At 35.0% G+C, this 19440-nt stretch overlaps 1 protein-coding gene across 1 annotated transcript in view; it reads left to right on the top strand.

Moving 5' to 3' along the window:
- Positions 1 to 19440, top strand: part of CDC73 (cell division cycle 73) — an 84331-nt gene that overhangs the window by 7229 nt on the left and 57662 nt on the right. The window contains exons 4-10 of the mRNA XM_016122685.2: positions 2096 to 2158; positions 2241 to 2293; positions 4926 to 5014; positions 10175 to 10391; positions 14076 to 14174; positions 15663 to 15741; positions 17166 to 17230. Coding sequence (XP_015978171.1) covers positions 2096 to 2158; positions 2241 to 2293; positions 4926 to 5014; positions 10175 to 10391; positions 14076 to 14174; positions 15663 to 15741; positions 17166 to 17230 — 665 coding nt within the window. The remainder of the gene's footprint in view (positions 1 to 2095; positions 2159 to 2240; positions 2294 to 4925; positions 5015 to 10174; positions 10392 to 14075; positions 14175 to 15662; positions 15742 to 17165; positions 17231 to 19440) is intronic.

Raw genomic sequence — 19440 nt, 5'->3', positions numbered from 1 at the left:
TTCTTAAAGGCATTGTGCAGGGTGCTGTGTAAAATGCAAAATCCTTGTCTTAAGCATGCAAAGTATACTGATAAGCAAAGGGTGAGAATCCTAGGGGAGGATTGAGGAGGGGCCTTAAATTTGCTGTGAAGAGGATGGCGTTTAGGAAGATAGGCAGAGGCTTTTATTTTTTGAACACTTTTTTTTTTTTTTTTTGCTTCTGGTATACAGTCTGGGATTCTCTGTTTTTAAAAAGTATCTCAGGTGAGCCTGAGAAAAAGGCTAGTTTGGGGACAGTGCTTTAGAACAAATGGTTTTTCTTTTCAGAATCCAGAGTAAAGTTGTCCTTTATTTGTCCTCGTCATTTCCTGTGGTTTCTGTAGGACAAATTATTTTAGTCTTCAAGTGTATTACTTTGCTAATTAAAAAAGATACTAATTTAATGGTTTAATTAAAGAGTTGAACCAATCTTAAGACATTCCCTGTTCTTAGGAAGATATAACATCTTGAAGAATCAGTTTTTAACATAATTTGTTATGTTTAACATGATCCCAATAAAAATCCCTCTAGTTTTCTTGAGGAACAAGTGGCACTGGACAACATGATTCTAAAACTCATTCGATAAAGTAAGCGTCAGAAATTTGGAGAAGAGCAATGAGAAAATACTAGCCATTCTAGAGTTTAGAACGTAACAGTGAAACCATAGTAATTTAAATTCGTGAATGAATAAATTGATAGAATAATTTCTTTTTATGTTAAATGTTAAGTTATGTGAGTTTAACATGTCAAATCAGTGGCGGAAAGGCGAGAATTATTTAGTTAACAGGATGGTAAAAATAAAAGTTTTATGTTACTAAAAAAAGATAGGGAACCATGTTTCAGTTCATCACAGTAAAAGGGCCAATCTTTCTAATAATACAAAGTGGTCTTGAAAATACATACATAAAAGACTAACAATGGATTTTGGTATACAGTTCACAGAAAAAGTAATAAAATTATGAAAAATGCTTAGTTTCATTTATGAGGGAATTACAAATTAAAAACTATGCAGAGATAGCTTTATTTTTTCCCCCTGTTAGCTAAAAATCTAGAAGTTTGATTATCTACTCTGGTGAGACTGTGAGGAAATAGATATTATAATATAGGGTTGATTGTAGTGTCAGTTGATTCAACCCCTGCTGAAGAAGTTTGGCAGTAATGTGTCATTACAGATTGAACTTAGATATCTTACATCTGGGGCCTTATCATAGAAGTAAATTTGGAAATGTATGCAGCAACATATATATAAAGTTCTTCATTGTACCATTGTTTATCGTGGCAAAAACTGTTAAAATTGAACTGCCCATTAATCTAGAATTACTTAAATTATAATGTAACCATACAGTAGCATACTATGTAACTATAAAAAAAAAAAGGCAGGGTTAAAAAATGCTTCACGTACTGATACCGAGAGATGTTGGTGATATTTGATAAGTTAAAGGAAGGGTCAGGACAGTATGTATAGTATACTATCTTTGTAAGAAAGGAGGACATAAAAATATTTTGGATTTCTTGTACCTACAAAAGGAAATTCTAGAAGGATATACAAGAGACTAACAGTAGTTACGTAAGGTGGTAGGAACTAGGTGGATGGGGAGAGATACACCCCTTTGTTATCTTTTCATCATTTTGAACCATTTAAAAATTAAATGATTTAATTTAAAAAAATTAAAAAATTTTACCAATTAGGATAATTAATAATTGCAATTTAAAGTGATTGCTAACTTAAACAGTAACCTTTCCTTCATATATGTATGTTTATGTATTTATGTTTAGATACAATTCCATATGCATGTGTATCGGAGTCTGTTCTTTGAAGTGACCAGTTGATTTCAGTCAGGTTATCTCAATTATTTATAAGCTAAATTGCTAAAATTAGTTTGCATTCTTAGTAAACTTTATAATACACAATAATCTTTTCTAATAAAATACATTTACAAAGCTGCTTTAAAACCTATGTTTTAGCTCGGGAAGTCACCATATGTAAAGTAATATAATAAATCTTCAACATTTTACTTATGATAATATCCAGTATATGTGCTCGAATATTGATCTCACATTTTTTTTAAATCTGCAGCAACGTCAGCAAGTATAGACAGAAGTGCCCCTCTAGAAATAGGTCTTCAGCGATCTACTCAAGGTATGTCTTGTCCATGTTTATATTGAACTTTTAAAAACCTGTCCCAAAACCATACATTTATTTACTTCTTTTTTTCTTACAGTCAAACGAGCTGCAGATGAAGTTTTAGCAGAAGCAAAGAAACCACGGATTGAGGTAATGGAATTTGATTTTAGAGGTTTGTTTGTTACAGAAATTGGGATTATGTAGCAGTAAGAATTCTTTGCTCATAGTAGTACTAGGGGCTTTTTTTTCTGGAAAAATTGTAGAATAAACAGTTGATTGATAGTCAGCTTGAGCAAGTAGTTCAAGATATCGCAGGTATAAGCCATGTGATGGATCAATTACTATATTTTCCTTATCGATAAAAGTGTTGGACTAGATCAGGAGTCAGGAAAGTGTTTCTGTAAAGAGCCAGACAGTAAACATTTTAGGCCTTGGGGGCCATTTCATCTCTCCAGCTATTCCACACTGTGATTGTGATGTGAAGGTAGGCATAGACAATGCCTACATGAATGGGCAAGGCTGTATTCCAGTAAAATTTTACAGAACAGATGGTGGACCAGGTTCGGCCTTTGGGTTGTAGTTTGCCTAATGCTGGAATAAGATGGTTTGGAAATTTGCTTCACTTTTAAGAGCTATGAACATGAATTGCTTATTACAGTTACTTCTTAAAATACTGACATTTCAGGTTACATGTTTTTATAGCGTTTTATAGCCAGCAAGTAGAATGTTAATATTGGTATATAAGGATAGTTCACATGAAATAGAAGCCACATAAGAAATGCAGTTACTTTTGGAAAGAAAATTTATTGATTATCTAGTGCACTGAATGAGATGATTCAACCTTAGGAATTTTGTGATACCATTTATTTAAATTTTTAACAAGTCCCAGATGAATTACATATGAAAGCCTCTGATAGTGGAAGATTGTGTGCCAGAGGCACACTTAAGATCTGAGGAATGACTAAACCAGTCATATGTCAATTAACAACATAGGAATAACACAGTCATCACAAGTGTTAACATGACTAGAAACCATAAATCTTTTCATCTCACACTTGTATAGAAATCAAATGTACCTTTTGCCTGCTACATAAATAGCATAGCATACACAATTAAGGCCAAGAAAGATAGCTGTTAAAGGGATGGGACTGTTTGATTAAAATTTGAATCTTAAATAATGTAATTTTAATTAGCATACTTCGAGACATGGGCCGGATGTGTTCTAGGTAACGATAATAACGACAGTACATTGTTATTGCTCCGTGTTAGGTGATGTTCTGTGTACTTTATATACATCAACTCAGGTAATCCTCACCACAGGCTCCTGACGTAGGCAGTACTGTGTGTGTCATCCACGAGCAAACGGGCTTAGAGAGAATGAGTGACTTGGGAGGTTCACAGAACCAGAATTGGAACCCAGGCAGTCTGGCTGCTAGCCATTCCACTATGCTGGGTACACATTTTGTGGTAGTAAAACTGAAAATTTCCCCAACTCCCTTGTATAAGAGGAAGTTGTGACCCACTATACAAAATGAGTGAATTTAAGGAGATCATTTATTTGGAAAAACCTGAAATTCACAGTTTAATTATTGAACACAGTTTAATTATTGAAAAATTGAACACGTCAGAAATGCTCATCTGCTGGGATTCTAATAATTTGAAAAATCTGCAGGAAATAGAATAAAATTATTTCCAGAGCAGTTAGAGAGTTAAATGAGTTACTTAGACGGCTGTATTACATGAAGAGTTTTCAGTTCAGTAGACCTGTGGGGAACCTGCAAGGCACCATGCTGGGAGGGAGAAACCTTGAGGGCAGGGGTCCAGATCTGATCAAGATCTAGGCTGCAGTTTTTAAAATCAGCAGTCTCTGGAGGAACTGTACTAATGAACGTTACACCATTATTACAGATGGCAAAAACTTACTGCATTTCCTAAAATATCATCCTTGTGTTCATGTGAGCAATATGTTTTCCTTAAGAGTTTTACAAGAGAGATCAATGTTGGAGCAGGAACTAGAGCACAGCATCCTTGTCGGTCTCGAATATACTGATGCTTTTTATCCAGCTTTATATTCTGTTAGTCATAGACCCTGACTCCGGTCCTCCTTTGTTGAATATGGGGATTAAGCTAGATTAGAGTTACTAAGTTTCGTTTTTAAGTAACCACTTTTTAGACTAAATTTTACCTGAAATTTTAATATGCAAATTAAAAAGCTGAGTTCCCAGGGTTGAATTCAGTCAAAAAGTGGCCCATGGCAGACTTTGTGGGACTTTCTAGTGTTTTGAAGAACACGTTTTGAAAACCATTAAAGTTTCACTTCTAGTGTTTTGACCTGTCCTGATGGATTCAGAACCTGGGGCAACAGATGAAAAAAAAAAAAAAATCTAGATCCAAAATAAAATTTTTGACTGGCAAAGGCTTTTTATAACATTTAGTTATAAATTTTCCTGAAGAGTGGGCATTTATTTGTTGTATGATATCTTTCTGCATAAAAGTAGCTGCGATATGTTATGAGAAGACCACTTAATCCGAGAAAAAAGTAAAATTTTTTGGTAAGCTTTTAGCCAGTTCTATTCTTGCTTGAGCCAACATATATTTAGTGTTATTGTTTTTATATAACTAAAAGTAGTCTTAAAATTGACATAAGGTCAGTAATGCTTGGAATATAAGTGGGAATATGAGTGGGAATTTATGTAAGGGAAGTTACATGGAGTTTTTTTTTTTTCCTTTATAAAAGTTAAATAAACATTTAAAATGTTTACTAACCAGTGATGGTTTTCAGGATGAAGAGTGTGTGCGCCTTGATAAAGAGAGATTGGCTGCTCGCTTGGAGGGTCACAAAGAAGGAATTGTACAGACTGAACAGATTAGGTAAGAATTTCTTCAGTGGAAAAGTAGACAGTTTAGGTATATGTAAGGTCATATGGAAGAGGGATGTTAATATGCCGTCTACATTTACATTTACCTTTTGTATTCGTTATGTGCCTCTATGCCCTAAGTCCCACAGATGTTAGGTGTGTGTTGGGGTGTGGAAGCCATTGTGCTAATTGTGCTTTCTGAAAAATTTTCTCGATTGTGTTACTACTATATTGATCTTTCCTTTTTAAAATTACTTTATAATCCAAGCTACTCATATATCATCATGTAATCTCTTGTTGATAGTAGGAGCAGCAAACTTGCTCTGTAAAGTGCCACGTAATCAGTATTTTGGCTTTGCAAGTCATATATATTTTTTTTCCAACTTTTCAGCTCTCTCGTGGGTGGGAAACAGCTGTAGGTGCTTTTGTTCCTAAATGAATGGGCGTGGCTGGCTTTGGCCTCTTATTTTGTTGATCGCCTGTTTTTACTATAGTTAGAATCACTTCTTAATTTTTCCTTGGCACAATGCAGGTTTTTGGAAGTTTTATCCAAACAATTTAAATCAACGCAGATTTTAAAAAGCTTTGTTGAGGATACTTGACATATAATAAGCCACATGTATTTAAAAAGTGTGAGTTTATAAGTTTTCACATGTGTGTACGTCTGTGAAATGGTCATCGCAGTCGGGATCATGGCCGTCACGTCCACCCATAGCTTTCCCGTCCACCCATAGCTTTCCCGTACACCTTTGTAATCCTGTGCTCTGCCCACGCCACATCCTCTCCCCAGGCAACAAATGATCTGCCATTGCTTGAGATCAGTCTTTTTCCCCCCTAGAGTTAAATATAAATGGAATTTTGTAGTATGGACTTTTTTTGGGTCCAGTTTCTTTCATTTAGCGCAATCATTTTGAGATTCATCCTTGATGTTGGAAGTGTCAATAGGTCATCCTTTTATATTGCTGAGTACTATTTCTTTGTGTGGCTGTAATGTTTTTCCCAGTTACCTGTTAATGGACATTTCACTCTTGCTGTTTTTTTGGCTATTACCACTAAAGCTATGAACATTGGTGTACAGTTTTTACATGGTCATGTTTTCATTTCTCTTGAGTTAAATACCTAGGCGAGGAATAGTTGAATCGTACAGTATTGTAGATTTAACTTTTTAAGAAATTGCCTGTTTTTCAAAGTGGTTGCACTGTTAAATTTTTACCAGCAGCGTTTAAGAATTCTGGGTTTTTCACATCTTTGCCAATTCTTGGTATAATCAGGCTTTTTAATTTTAACATTTCAAAGTTAAAAGATCCGCTCACCTTTTCATGTGTTTATTTGCCACCCTGTGTCATCTTTGGCGAAGTGTCTTCAGATTTTTGTCCATTTTGTTACTTGATTGTTTTCTCATTATCGAGTTTTGAAAGTTCGTTACGTGTTCTGAGTACAAGCACTTTTTTAAAGGATGCATTGGAAACATTCCTCCCAGTCTGACTTCCCTTTTTATTCCCGTAGCTGCCTTTTGAAGAATATTTAATTTTTATGAAGTCTAATTTATCAGTTTGTTCTTTTGTGAATCGTGCTTCAGTGTTAGATGTGAGAAATCTTTGCCCGAAAAGGGTCAACAAAGTTTTTTCTTGCAGAAATTTTATAGTTGTAGGTTTTACATTTTAGTCTGATCTACTTTCAGTTAATTTTTTGTATGCGGTCTGGATAAAAATGCACTTGTTTTTTTGAGACAGGGACCGAAGTTCAATTTTGTGCAAATGGAGAGCCACTTGTTTCAGCATTATTGGTCTTTGCACCTGGATAAAAAAAAAAATTAGTTCTTTCATGTATAGTTCTATTTCTGGACCTATTCTGTATCGTTGATCTATTTGTCTTTTTGCTGATAAGCACACTGTTTACATTTCTCTTTCTTTATAAGTTTTGAAATCAAGTAGTGTTAGCCTCCCATCTCTGTACTGTTTCAAGGATGCTTTGCTGTTTTAGGTCCTTTGCATTTCTATATGAGTTTGCAACTTTCTACAAAAAAGCCTGCTGGGATTTTGATTGAGATTGCATCGAATCTGTAGACCAGTTTGAGGAAGAATTGACATATTAAAAATACTGAGTCTTCTGACTTAGGAACATGGTTTATTTCTCTAATAATGGAGAGATAGTTAAGTCTGCTTTGTTTTTTCTTAAAACTTTATAATTCTCAGTGTATGATTTTGTCTTTTTATCATTTTTTACAGGTATTTCATACTTTTTGATAATGGTTTTTTAATTTATTTTTTATTTATTTTTTAAATTCTTGATTATATATTGCCAGTATAGAAACAAACGGACTTTTGGTTATGGACCTTGAATCATGCAGTCATGCTAAACTCATTGATTGTCCTTTGTAACTTTTTTTGGTAGATTTCATTGGCTTTTCTACATAGATAATCATGTTGTATACACAAAGTACATCTTTATTTTTTTTATTTCAAAACTAGATGCGTTTTATTCCTTGCCTCTTGCACTGGCTAGACTTGCATACCCAGTGTTGACTAGAAGCAGTGAGATTAGACCTTCTTGTTCCTCATTTGAGGGGGAAGCTTTCCTTTACTATATAAACAGGTTAGCAAAAGGTGTTTTTTTGTAGATAATTTTTAACAGATTAAGGAAATATCCTTTTTATTCCACATTTGCTGGTATTTTATCAGAAAGGAATGCTGGCTATTGTCAAATGCTTTTTCTGATTCTATTTAAATGATCATACAGTTTTTCTTTTAATATGGTGAATTAATTTTTTGAACGTTTGTCTTCTATGAATAACCTCTACTTGGTTATTTTATTATCTGTTATTGTTGCCAACAAGTTAACCTGGAACATAGCGTCTTAACAGTACACATTCGTTATCTCGGTTTCTGAGAGTCAGGCATCTTGAGGTGATGTAGGTGGCTTCTGTACTTCTGGATCTGTCACGATGCCACGTTGAAGGCGTTGGTTGGCCAAGACTTCTCTCATACGTAGGCAAGAGGATCTGCTTCCGAGTTCACGTGCTTGTTCCTCGCAGGCTGGTAGACACATTTCAGTTCTTCACCTGTTGCTTAGAGGTGTCTGTTGGTTCTTTGTTACATTTGGTCTGCCCATAGAATATTCCACAACACTACAGCTTACTTCATCAGAGTGAGCCAATAAGAGGGCAAGAGAGAGGCCATGGAAGATAGAAGTTAGTGTTTTTTGTAGCCAAATCTTTAGAGTAACACTCTGCACCTTGTACAGTATTCTACACACACACACAGAGGGGATTAAGTGTGGGTGTGAATGCCAGAAGGTAGAGATTATTAAATAATAATTTCAGGAGCTGCCTACCATAGTCAGGATGTATTATCCTTTTTATATATTATTAAATTAGATTTGAAAATTTATATAGAAATTTTGCAGTTATGTTTATGAGGTGTAGTTTTCTTGTAATGTATGTCTTTTTTCACATGAAGATGATTCTGGTCTCAGAATTGATTGGAAAGTATTTCCTTCTCTTCAGTTTTCTGGAGGAGTTTGTTTAGAATTGGTATTATTTCCTCCAACATTTGGGAGAATTTGCTAATGAGGCCATATACAATCAAGAATTTAATTTTTTCATTTGTTTTTGTTTTGAGACATAGTTAAATCACTTGGAACCGGCTTGTTCTTTAACATTTGTTATTTGAATAGTGTTCAGTAGGGTGATTGTTCTGTACTCTTAGGTGAGAGAAGTCTATTCTGAGTACTCTACCTGATGTCCCCTGAGTATGAGGTTCCAGCCTGGCTGGTGGGGACAGGTGCTGTTCTTCACCTTTGTGAGCCCTGGACATTGCTCTCTGAATTCTTTTGGGCGATTCTCCGCCTAGCTTCAATTTCCTCATGGTCATGTGCTAAGTAGTATTCTGCGGGAAGACCCCAGGGAGACCGTTAGTGCAGCTCTCTATTCTCAGGTTCTCTGGCCTATGAATTCCAGCTGCTGGGTTTTCCTGGATGCAGGTCCATTTTCTCAAAGTCTACTAAGCTTTGCCTGGGTTCTCTGCCCTGTGTCATGTTGGAAACTTTTAAAAGGCAAGAAACTGTGGCACATATGGGGCTCACTTATTTGGTTTCATTTGTTAGATAGAGATGACTGTCTGTCATTGCTTGATGTCAAGTATCTGTCATTTCGTGTATTTTGACTAATTTTTCAAAGGAGGGCCGATCTGGCCTCTGTTACGTCATCTTGGCTAGAAGTGAAAGCCCAATGCACACGTCATTATAATTTAGGAAAGTATTTTAATTTGGCTCAATGTATGTTTTTATGCTTTCAATTTTGAGGGAAAATTGCATAGTATTATATGAATCAAATACTAGGTACATATTGAACATCTGTTATAAAGCACCTCCATACATAATATAAGTAAACTTGTATACTGTGTAATATTACCGTATTTAAACCTGCAGGAATTCCTGTCCTTTATCCAGATGTTGTTTAAACGTATTTCAAGATTGTCAGCTTGTGTTTAGAGTAATAATTTTGTCAACAGTTAAGGTACCCAAACACTTTTTAATTCTTTTTCTCATTTTTTATTGTCGGAAAAAACACTAACCTTATCATCTTAATAAAATTGGTACTTTCAGTGTTGTGTTTCTTTATAGTTTTGAAAACATAGCCTCTGTTTGCTATTTTACCTGTTATTTGAAAATCAAGTAAAGAAAAAGAAAGTTCAAAATAGGGTTTCATCTTCCAGACATTAAAAGGAGTATTTGTTTATGTGGCTTATAAAAAGCCTCTGTCAGCTCTGAATTTGATATATTGAAACCTTGAAATAAATTTCAGGGATAATCTAAACTTTGAATTCTTTGAAGAATGCGTTTTCACCCCCACCTCCAAGGTGGTGTGTTTGTGTGTTTGTATAACTTGCATAGATAGAGGGCTGTGAAAAATTTTTTTTTTTTTGCATTGATCCTTCTAAGAAATTACTAATTTTCTCATAAAATATTTCTACATGGGTTCTGGGTTCTTTACTGATAAAAATCTGATATGATCATGAAATGTCAAATATGTCATTTTTATAAATAAGAAAATCTTAATCATTGTCATTTAAAAGTATTTTTACCAAGAATTATAAATGTACCAAAACATATTTAAGATGTATGTGCTCAAGAGATCCTTGCGATGGAATTTCAAAAAAGAAATTGCTTTCAGGTCTTTGTCTGAAGCTATGTCAGTGGAAAAAATTGCTGCAATCAAAGCCAAAATTATGGCTAAGAAAAGATCTACTATCAAGACTGACTTAGATGATGATATCACTGCTCTTAAACAGAGGAGCTTTGTGGACGCTGAGGTAGATGTGACCCGAGATATCGTCAGCAGAGAGAGAGTGTGGAGGACACGGACGACCATCTTACAGAGCACAGGAAAGGTAATTCAGATACTTTACTCATCCATTAGAAGGAGTGTGTGTATTTAATCTGTGATGGTTATAGAATTGATTAAAATTTGCTATTAGAAGGTTTCAAATTATATTTCCCAAAGATTAGTAGCCTAGATTCCTAAGTGCCCATATATGCCATTCTGTTTTGCCACATGGTTGGTTTTTGGTCACCAAAGAAGCTGATGGAAAAGTCTGACTCAAAGTGCAAGCCCTTTGATTTGCACCGTATTTGTGAATCCAAGGAATGGCCCAGTTTTCTTGTTGAGCAGATCTTTGCTTAAACTTAATAAACAGATTATTGATGGCAAGCTCTCTGGTCATTAATATCAGTATTTTTTTTTCCTCCACAAAGTAGAGAACTTAAGAAAATCAGGCTGCACGCATACTATGTATGAATTTGTACATTATATTCTGTTACGTGGCTGTAGCAATATTTATTTGTTCCTTATTAACGAAGTCAGTTGTTGTAGCTCTACAGGATTGTAGGATTCACCCCTCCCTCCCCTTTCTCCTCCTTTCTTCCCTTCTTCTCTACTTTTCTTATTCACGATTAGAAATAATGCATTAAAAAGCATCCTTGTACCTAGACCTTTGTGCATTATGTGTATATAGCAACAGGATTAGTTCCTAGGAGCAAAATGCTGGCTAAAGGAAATGCGTACTTGAAATTTTGACTGATAAAAATTCGAAAGACACTAAATGTCCAGTATCTTAATGGAGCTCCAAAAAGGTTGCACTGAATTTTGTTTCACTTACATAATTTCATGTCCTGTCCCGTCCCCCATCCCGCCCCCCCGCTACCGTCCAGTTTTCCTAAACGTTAATTCTCCATTGATGCACAGTCGTTAATAGTGATTGATGATTCGGCAAGGGAGTTCATAGACGCGTGTGAGGTTACCGATGAAAATGAGCTTTAGGATTGGTCTTGGCAAGCTAGTTTCATTTGCGGATTTTGGAATCTGACCTCAAATTTACTGCACTGTTTTTAGTAAGAATAAAGCTACTAGAAAAGATTATGTAAAGGAGAGAATTATTTTTTGAGGGGTGCTTTTACTTCTTTTACAGAGTACTAGAGCTCAAGGTTAAGAATCATTCTCTAGAGCTTACAATTTTAGAGAAATCTGAGAACATGAGTTAATATTTGTATTTACAATCAAGTGACCTGTTACCGCTCGTTTTTATTGCCTAATATAGGGCTCATAGTTGAATATTGTGACTTATATTGTTCTAACAGTGCTTATAAGTGTTGAAAAGTCAGAATTACATAGCAGCGGAATAAATCATAAATGATATGCCCCTTCTTACTTGTAGAATAAACATTAAGTTTTCTAGTAACTAAGTTGAATAATTTTTACTGAGCTCTAGGTGGCAGGATTGTACCATCGTTTTGAAACAGCGTTCTAATTTAATGTAGTGTCATTGGAATCACTGTCTGATTTTAAAAACAGGTTAATTTAAGAGTTGTTTGGTAGCTAGGTTTACTTCTATGAGTATTAACATTTTTAAAAACAAAAAATGATTTTGACTTATATGTTCTCTGTATACTGTTTAGTCTTCCAAACTGTAAAAACCTTGTAGGTACTCATAGCCCTCAAAGGCTACATGATTTTAGATAGACCTTTGTTTTTATCCGGTATCAGAGTCTTCTTAGTTTTTGAATTTCTGGAATCAAAGACAAGTTGAAGGTTTCATCAGAAATATAAATATGTCCTCTTATGTTAACCAGTGCAAGTACCCTACATAAAACAACTTGATTTTATAGTCATTAAAAACACATTTTTAAACCTATAAAAATTAGTGCTGTTCATTGTTGGAAAGTTGATAAAAAGAGATCATTACAGGAACAAAATCACTCTACTTCTACCACACAGAAATAACATAACATTTTTATAGTTTCTTACATTTTGATAGATCTTCTAAAGTTGTGTCTCTCACACAACACTTCATTATTTTTAACGTGGTGAGATTTTCATCCATTTTCTTAATAAGATTAAGACTATTTGCATCTGTCACTGCTTTGGCCTTCCCTCTGCTGGTGCACAAGCAATGGTGGTGTAACTGTGGGCACCAGCACCAGCCTTTACCAGTAGCCATTGTGGTTTTCACCCACTAATAATGTCCTTGGTGAACTTTTAAAATTTACTGATTTTATTAAATCGTGGCCTCGAATAACATCTTTCTAGTAATTTGTGTGGTGAAGTCATAACGTGTAAATTACTGCTGCATGCCAAAATATGACGATCATCTCCATGCATAGCACTTGTGCTGCTGTCTAAGTTGAGTGCTGAACCAGCTGCTTTTTCACAGAAGACCATTTTTTTATTCGAATAACTGTATTATTCAGACTTACCTATTTGGCAAACATTTTTTCGAAAATGAAGGAAGTAAGTTTGTCCTTTAAGGAAAGCCATTGACAGTATTTATTGCCAGTGACACAATGTGAGCTTTAGTGGGAAAATGGGGATTTTAAAAGTTTATTTTTGCTACTGTGACCATACTAGCTTCTTTATCCTTAAAGACTCTTCCATGATGATACTAACAGATGTAATTTGTTGACATTGTATAAACACAATGTCAGTCTTTGGGAAATCTACATAACTCAGTGAGTGATATTTTCCTGACTAATGCATGCTATTGCGTGGGTGAAAAAAATAATCCATTTAAAGTATAAGAGAGACCAATGGATTTTTTAGTACAAAAAGTTTATGGATGTGGTTTTACATTGCAGTAACCTTTAAGAAACTTTCACTCACTGAGTTTTGGTATGATATCAAAGAAGAATATCCAGTCATCTGAAGATGATTATACTACTACTCCTTTTCCAGTTCTCTTTGTGAGGCTAGTTTTTCTTTAATAAGCTTTAACCAAAACAAGGTGTCACAAGAAATATTAAATGTAGAAGTAGATATGGGAATACAGCCGTCTTCTATTAAGCCAGACATTAAGTAGATTTGCAAAAATATTAAATAGTGCTACTCTTGTCATTACTTTTTGTGCATTTTTGAAAATAGTTAAAAAAAAAAAATGCGTTACGCCAGAAAGCATTGAGTTTATAAGAAGACTTCTGCAAGGGATTGCCTGAAATGAGTGGCATGAAGCCATTTCCTGCAAGTGAGGCATGGTTACACAGATTCAGAATTAGGTTTGGGCTGAAAAATGTCAGAATTACTGAAGTAGCTGCAGCTGCTGATGAAGAAGCTGCTGCCACGTTTCTGGCAGAGCTGAAGAGCGATGAGGGTTTGTACTGTCTGCAGTTGCAGCATCCTGCACCTGGAGGGCCCTGGAAAGTACCTGCCGTGGGTAAGGGGCGGAACACTGGAGTAGTGATTGAGTTATGAAGCCTCTTGATAACAAATCTTTCATATTTTATTTGAATGTCACCTTATTTCCTGGTTACATTTTAAATAGATGCAGAATATGAATAAATTTATAGCTAATTATGTAGTTTAAGTAAAATGGAAATAAATGAATGACACTGGGTTTATAATAATAGATCAATTTCCCCATGGTAGTTGATGTTTTCTAATGCATATAACAGTAATAGCTCATGATGGTATAGTGGGGCAGAATTGAGAGGAAGAAAACTTAGTCTGAAATTGCTTGTTAGGTTAACTTACTGTCTTTGAGTTTTTACTTTTAAGTGGGCTTAATTAAAATTCATTTGTATTTCAGAATTTTTCTAAGAATATATTCGCGATTCTTCAGTCTGTCAAAGCCAGGGAAGAAGGGCGTGCGCCTGAACAGCGACCAGCTCCAAATGCAGCACCTGCGGTGAGAATGTTTCACTGCTCATAGAGTCGTTTATGAAAATGATGTTGACTTTTAAGTATTGTAATTTTGAAGACATCTCACCTTAAAGTTTTTCAATTAGTAGGTTCTAAACCTTTTGTTATTTCAACCTACCTGAAGGATGTGAAAACCTTCCTTATCATCATCAGTGACCTCAGCAGGGATTCCTAACTGTAGACATATCTGGGTCAGATTCTGAAAGGGTTCATTAAGGGGAAGCCCTCTGAGTAATCGGGTAAACTGTAGCTGGCCTGCTCATTGTTGCTGGGGACAGTCACTGACCACTGTTAGTAATAGAAATCTCCATTACCATCCGCTTGGGGCTCTTTTAAAAATCATTGCTGTCTGTAACTTGGCGAATGGGTTCTTTCGTTATCTGGTCCTTGTGCCTTAGTTTTAGCTGTTTTGGAAAGTTGACTTCCTCGCTCTTTGAGGTGCCACTTAGGACCCTTTCAAAGTAAATTTCATGTGTGACGTAATGCGTGTATTTTAAGTCAGACAGACCCTCTAGTTTTGTTGAAAATTCAGCTAGTCTCATATGATTATTCAACAAAGGAAAAAATATACAAATAAAAATTTTAAGTTTTTATAGAATTTTAAAAAGAATATCAAAATTTGATAGACTACTAATACAGTCTTTACAAGAGCTAGTAGTTTGGTTTGTTTATTAAATCATTGGTGTTTAACCTTTTAGAAGTGAATTTTTGCTGGTATTTAGATGAATATTGTCAGTAGACTTGGTAATATATGACTAGTGACAATCTGATATGAGGATCTTTTATTTGTAGTGCTAATTGTAACTAAATGAAGAATATTTTAGTTTTCCTAAATATCATGAATTTCTCAAGCAGTTTTGGGAATATTCTACAAACGTGCTTTTTTCAATTATCAGATTGAGTTTTAGATAAAGTATTTGTGAAAAATTATCCATCATTAGATTGGCAGTTTTTTCTAAGTATTCAAAAAATAATAACTTTAATTTTAATAGTACCCTAGACACTTATAATGAGTTTATTGTCATAGTTGTTATTTTAATTTAAGGAATAACAATTTGGAGGATAATTCAGTTAGAAGGCTCTAAAAGATCAGCCCAATAAACTTTGAATTAAAAGGCCTTTTTTGTTGTTAAAGAAAAACTCAATTGGAGTGAGGTTATTGTTTCTTAAAGAAATCTAAGTAATCTGTATGAAAGTTCTAAGTGCATCTCCTTTATTTCCGCAGTATCTAAGAGTTTTGCTTTTTGCCTTGGTGCAGGTTTACTCGGAGTCCTTTGTCCTTGTCCCTAATAGGGATGGTAATTTTTTAGTAGTAAATGATATCTTGAAAATAAGCATCAAGTGACTCTTCGCATTTGTCTCATTGGCTAAAGCAAACAGCTTAGAAAACAATACCTTTATTGTGGTTTTTATTATGACTATTAAGTAACAAGTTAAAAATTTAACTTGTAACTTATAATTAATTTTTCCACAGGATCCCACATTGCGAACAAAACAGCCTATCCCAGCTGCCTACAACAGATATGATCAGGAAAGATTCAAAGGAAAAGAAGGCAAGTCACTTCATTTTTATCTTTTACTGTGGTTGTGCTCAACTTGAGAGGCACTACAGCCTGGTGGTCAAGAGCAGGGCTGGGCAAACTAATGTCCACAGGCCAAACCTGGCCCACCACATGTTGTTGTAAATAAAGTGTTGGACCATGGCCCACTCATTATGGGGATTAAACTAGTTAATACGAAGTCCCTAGTATAAGTGACTGGTTTATAATAATAAGCTATAATAAGCAATTATATGTATTATATTTGCTGTTATTAACATTCTGTTTCTCAAAAGGTTATTTTAGAGTAGATATTGTACATATCAAGTTATGTTTCCCAAATTACGGATGTATACATTGAGGGTTTGGGGAGTGTCGGTTGGAGTCTCTGTGTGAGGATTGACTTATGAAAGCCTACGCGGTACACTGGTTCCACGTCAGAGATGTGGCCAGTGAGGCGGGGCGAATGCCAGTGTGTCTTCTCTTGGGATCTTCGTTTGTTTTGACTTGATTGATAAAAAAATGAGACAGAAGCAAATGGAAGGTTAACATTTACGATTTTTTCCCTATATAATCTGAAATCTCTTTAAGTTTAGCTAAAGGATGTATTGCCTCGATGCACTGAATTTTGTATGTTGACTTCATTTATTGGGCAAAATCATGTACCGAATTCATGCTCTTGAAAGACAGTAGCCCATCTTTATATACTGCAATGTTTTTCTTGCGGAATGAATTCTGTAAAGTAAAAGTTGGCAGATTACAGCCCACAAACCAAACCTAACCCTCCATGGGCCAGGTCAGGCTCTGCCAATTTGTTTACATGTATTGTTTATCCTCCTTTTGCACCGCAACTGCATTATTGAGTAGTCGTGACAGAGACTGTATGGCTTGTGGTGTGTAAGCTATTTAATACATGATGCTTTAAAGAAAAACATTGGACTTCTGTCTGGGAACCCTTACTCCTATTTACAACATTGCTTTCCTACAAATTATAGCGTGCCTGTCATAATTTTGGAACACAACTTTTTATAAGTTAAGGACTTTTCACGGTAACAGGTACTTTTAGTGGTACTATAATTATTAGAAGTAAATCGATGGTTATATGATACAGTATTTTAGTCAGTATAATTTTTGGTATTCTCAACCAACTGTATGATTGTTGAACACAAGTGTAGAGACAGTCTTAACCAGTTTCTATACAACAGGCTTCTTGGTGTGTATTCAATGTATTTTTGGATTAGTACCCCTTTTAAACTTTTTATCTTCAGAAGTATATCATTTAACTATATATATATATATATATATACACACACATATATAATAGATTCAAAGCTTTGTTATATGATCGAGCTGTCAAAATATAATGTAGATCATTACTTTAGACTTGTTATTAATCATGAACTACATACATTCTAATAGTAAATCCTCTTTCTTTATAGAAACGGAAGGCTTCAAAATCGACACTATGGGCACGTACCATGGTATGACACTGAAGTCTGTGACGGTAAGTCCCTTTGACTGCAGACGTTCTTTTGTTTCAGGCATTTCGTATGAGTAGCAGGTGTTGAAGATAACCTTTATTCTCCAGTGTTTGCTATAATATCTTATAGTTTTTGAAATGTAATCCTTTACATTCTTTTAAAAAGACAGATCACAGTGGTTGATGTAATGCTTGCAAAGGGCATACTTGACAGAACCAGATAGTTGGGTATCCATGATTATAAGCCTTTGACTCAACATTTAGCAAAGTGTATTTTTTAACCCCCTAAAGGTGGTTATTTCTTGGTGTTCCAACTAAGCCATATTTAACCCTGAAGAACAGAATATTTAGTCAGTGATAGGGCAGGATGACATAGAGCAGGAATTCTGTTAACCTCATTTTGCATATTTATGTTATAGACTGTTATAACTTTGACACTTAAAACACATGTGTATGCATTAATTAGAGAACCTGTATATTTACAACACTAATGCCAAACCTACTTTGCTTCTGTGAGTCATCAGATCTTTGAGGACCCAATATGACTTGAGTCATTGTATATATGCTGTGATTTCTCAGAATCAAGATATATCTTGCCATACTTTTACTCATTTCTAGAAACAACAAATACGTATGAAGAATCCGATATTAAAAGTTGATTTTTATTATTTTTCCGGACTTCAAATTAGAACTGAGGATTAGGTATTTTGCTAATAGTCCACCCGTTTTTAAATGGTCGTGAGATTTATTTTTGTATTCATGAAGTAGCATGTGGAGTCGTAATGCATTCGGCAAGTACATGTTGAGGTCTGTGTCAGACTGTGTTCTGGTTGCTGGGACTAGGGCTTTGAATAAGGCGGCTTCTTAAGAGCAGTGAGAGAGGTCTTTCTGCAGAGGCGACGACAGTTGAGTGGAGGCTGGTAGAATAGCATTCCATGGAAGACAATTTAAGGGTCAGGAATGAGGCCCAGGAGGAAGGCAACAGCAGAAGGCACATGTCTCCAGAGTCTCATGAGTGATGGCAAAGTGGTCAGAGAGGAGACACACCCATCTTATGACACCTGCCTAGTGTTTCCTGACTTCAGAAGACATTCATGGCTGTAAGATTTAACTTCAAGTCTTAAAAGGTTCATTCGTTGATGTTTCCTTGGGGACAAAACATGCCTACTGGCCACTCCCTAGGGAATTACTGTGGGACCAAAGTTGTCTTACTCTGGTAGCCACCACTGTATGTTTTTTTGTGGTGGTGGTGATGTCACCATGTTTACTTACGTCTCATTTGAAATGCCGTTAAATTGGTTTCATTACTGAGTTTCTATGCAGATAGTAAAACCAGTGATAGTTTTTGTAGTGAATATTTTTACAAAACAGTTTTCTAAAATCCAAGGACACCGTCTTAATTAAGCACTATATGAATGATTATGGCTCTGCTGCCTCATCAGACTGTGTTCCTAAATATACTAATAGAGGTGAATTTAAATCAGTTTATGGTGTGTGATTTTACAGAAATCACAAGAAGACATGTAGGAATGCAACAGAAAGACTAAAAATGGTCAAACTGCTAGTGCTTCTAATATTTTTATACCCATTTTGAATCTCTGCTGCTTATGACCTGATTCAGTTTAGCAGTTCTTAAAGAATATATAGAAAAGTCTGAATTTGAAAGCTTTGAAGTCGCCAATAAATGTTTCTCTTTAAAAGTAGAACCTCACTATGCATCTACTTGAAAAAAATTTCCTTCCTTTTTCTTCTTTTGGAATTATTACCTGTTTGTGAGCTTGTGGGTGTCTTCAGGTTTTTTACCCTATTCTTCAATTAAGTGAGTTTTTCTAATGGTACCCACCTAAATATACAACACAGTTAAATGTATGTTAAAGGCTTTGTTGCGCAGGTGTGACTTCCTGTATAATTTATGTCCAGCTCATTTTTGCTACCATTGTTCTTCAGAGTTTTGATGTGCCTGGTTGATAAACATATTTACTCAAATTAGGATCGATCTCTTTTAGGAGTGACCTACATAACTCTTAAGTTCAAGACACTAGAGTTCTGTTAGATATAAGACTAATAAATTAATGAGTCAACTTCTGCAGATGGCTAGAAAATGTCTGTGCAAATGAACTTTTCCTATACGTGTTATATAAAAGAGATGGGTGTTTTGATAACAATACTTTGTAAGTCATAAGTTATTGAGATTTATAGAAATTAATACTCATCCAGGGTATTTTGGTAATTTT

This window comes from Rousettus aegyptiacus, unplaced genomic scaffold (genome assembly GCF_014176215.1).
Source record: "Rousettus aegyptiacus isolate mRouAeg1 unplaced genomic scaffold, mRouAeg1.p scaffold_m13_p_18, whole genome shotgun sequence".
Taxonomy (NCBI): Eukaryota; Metazoa; Chordata; class Mammalia; order Chiroptera; family Pteropodidae; genus Rousettus; species Rousettus aegyptiacus.
Note: the sequence above shows the minus strand (reverse complement) of the source record. Positions and strands in the feature narration are given on the sequence as shown.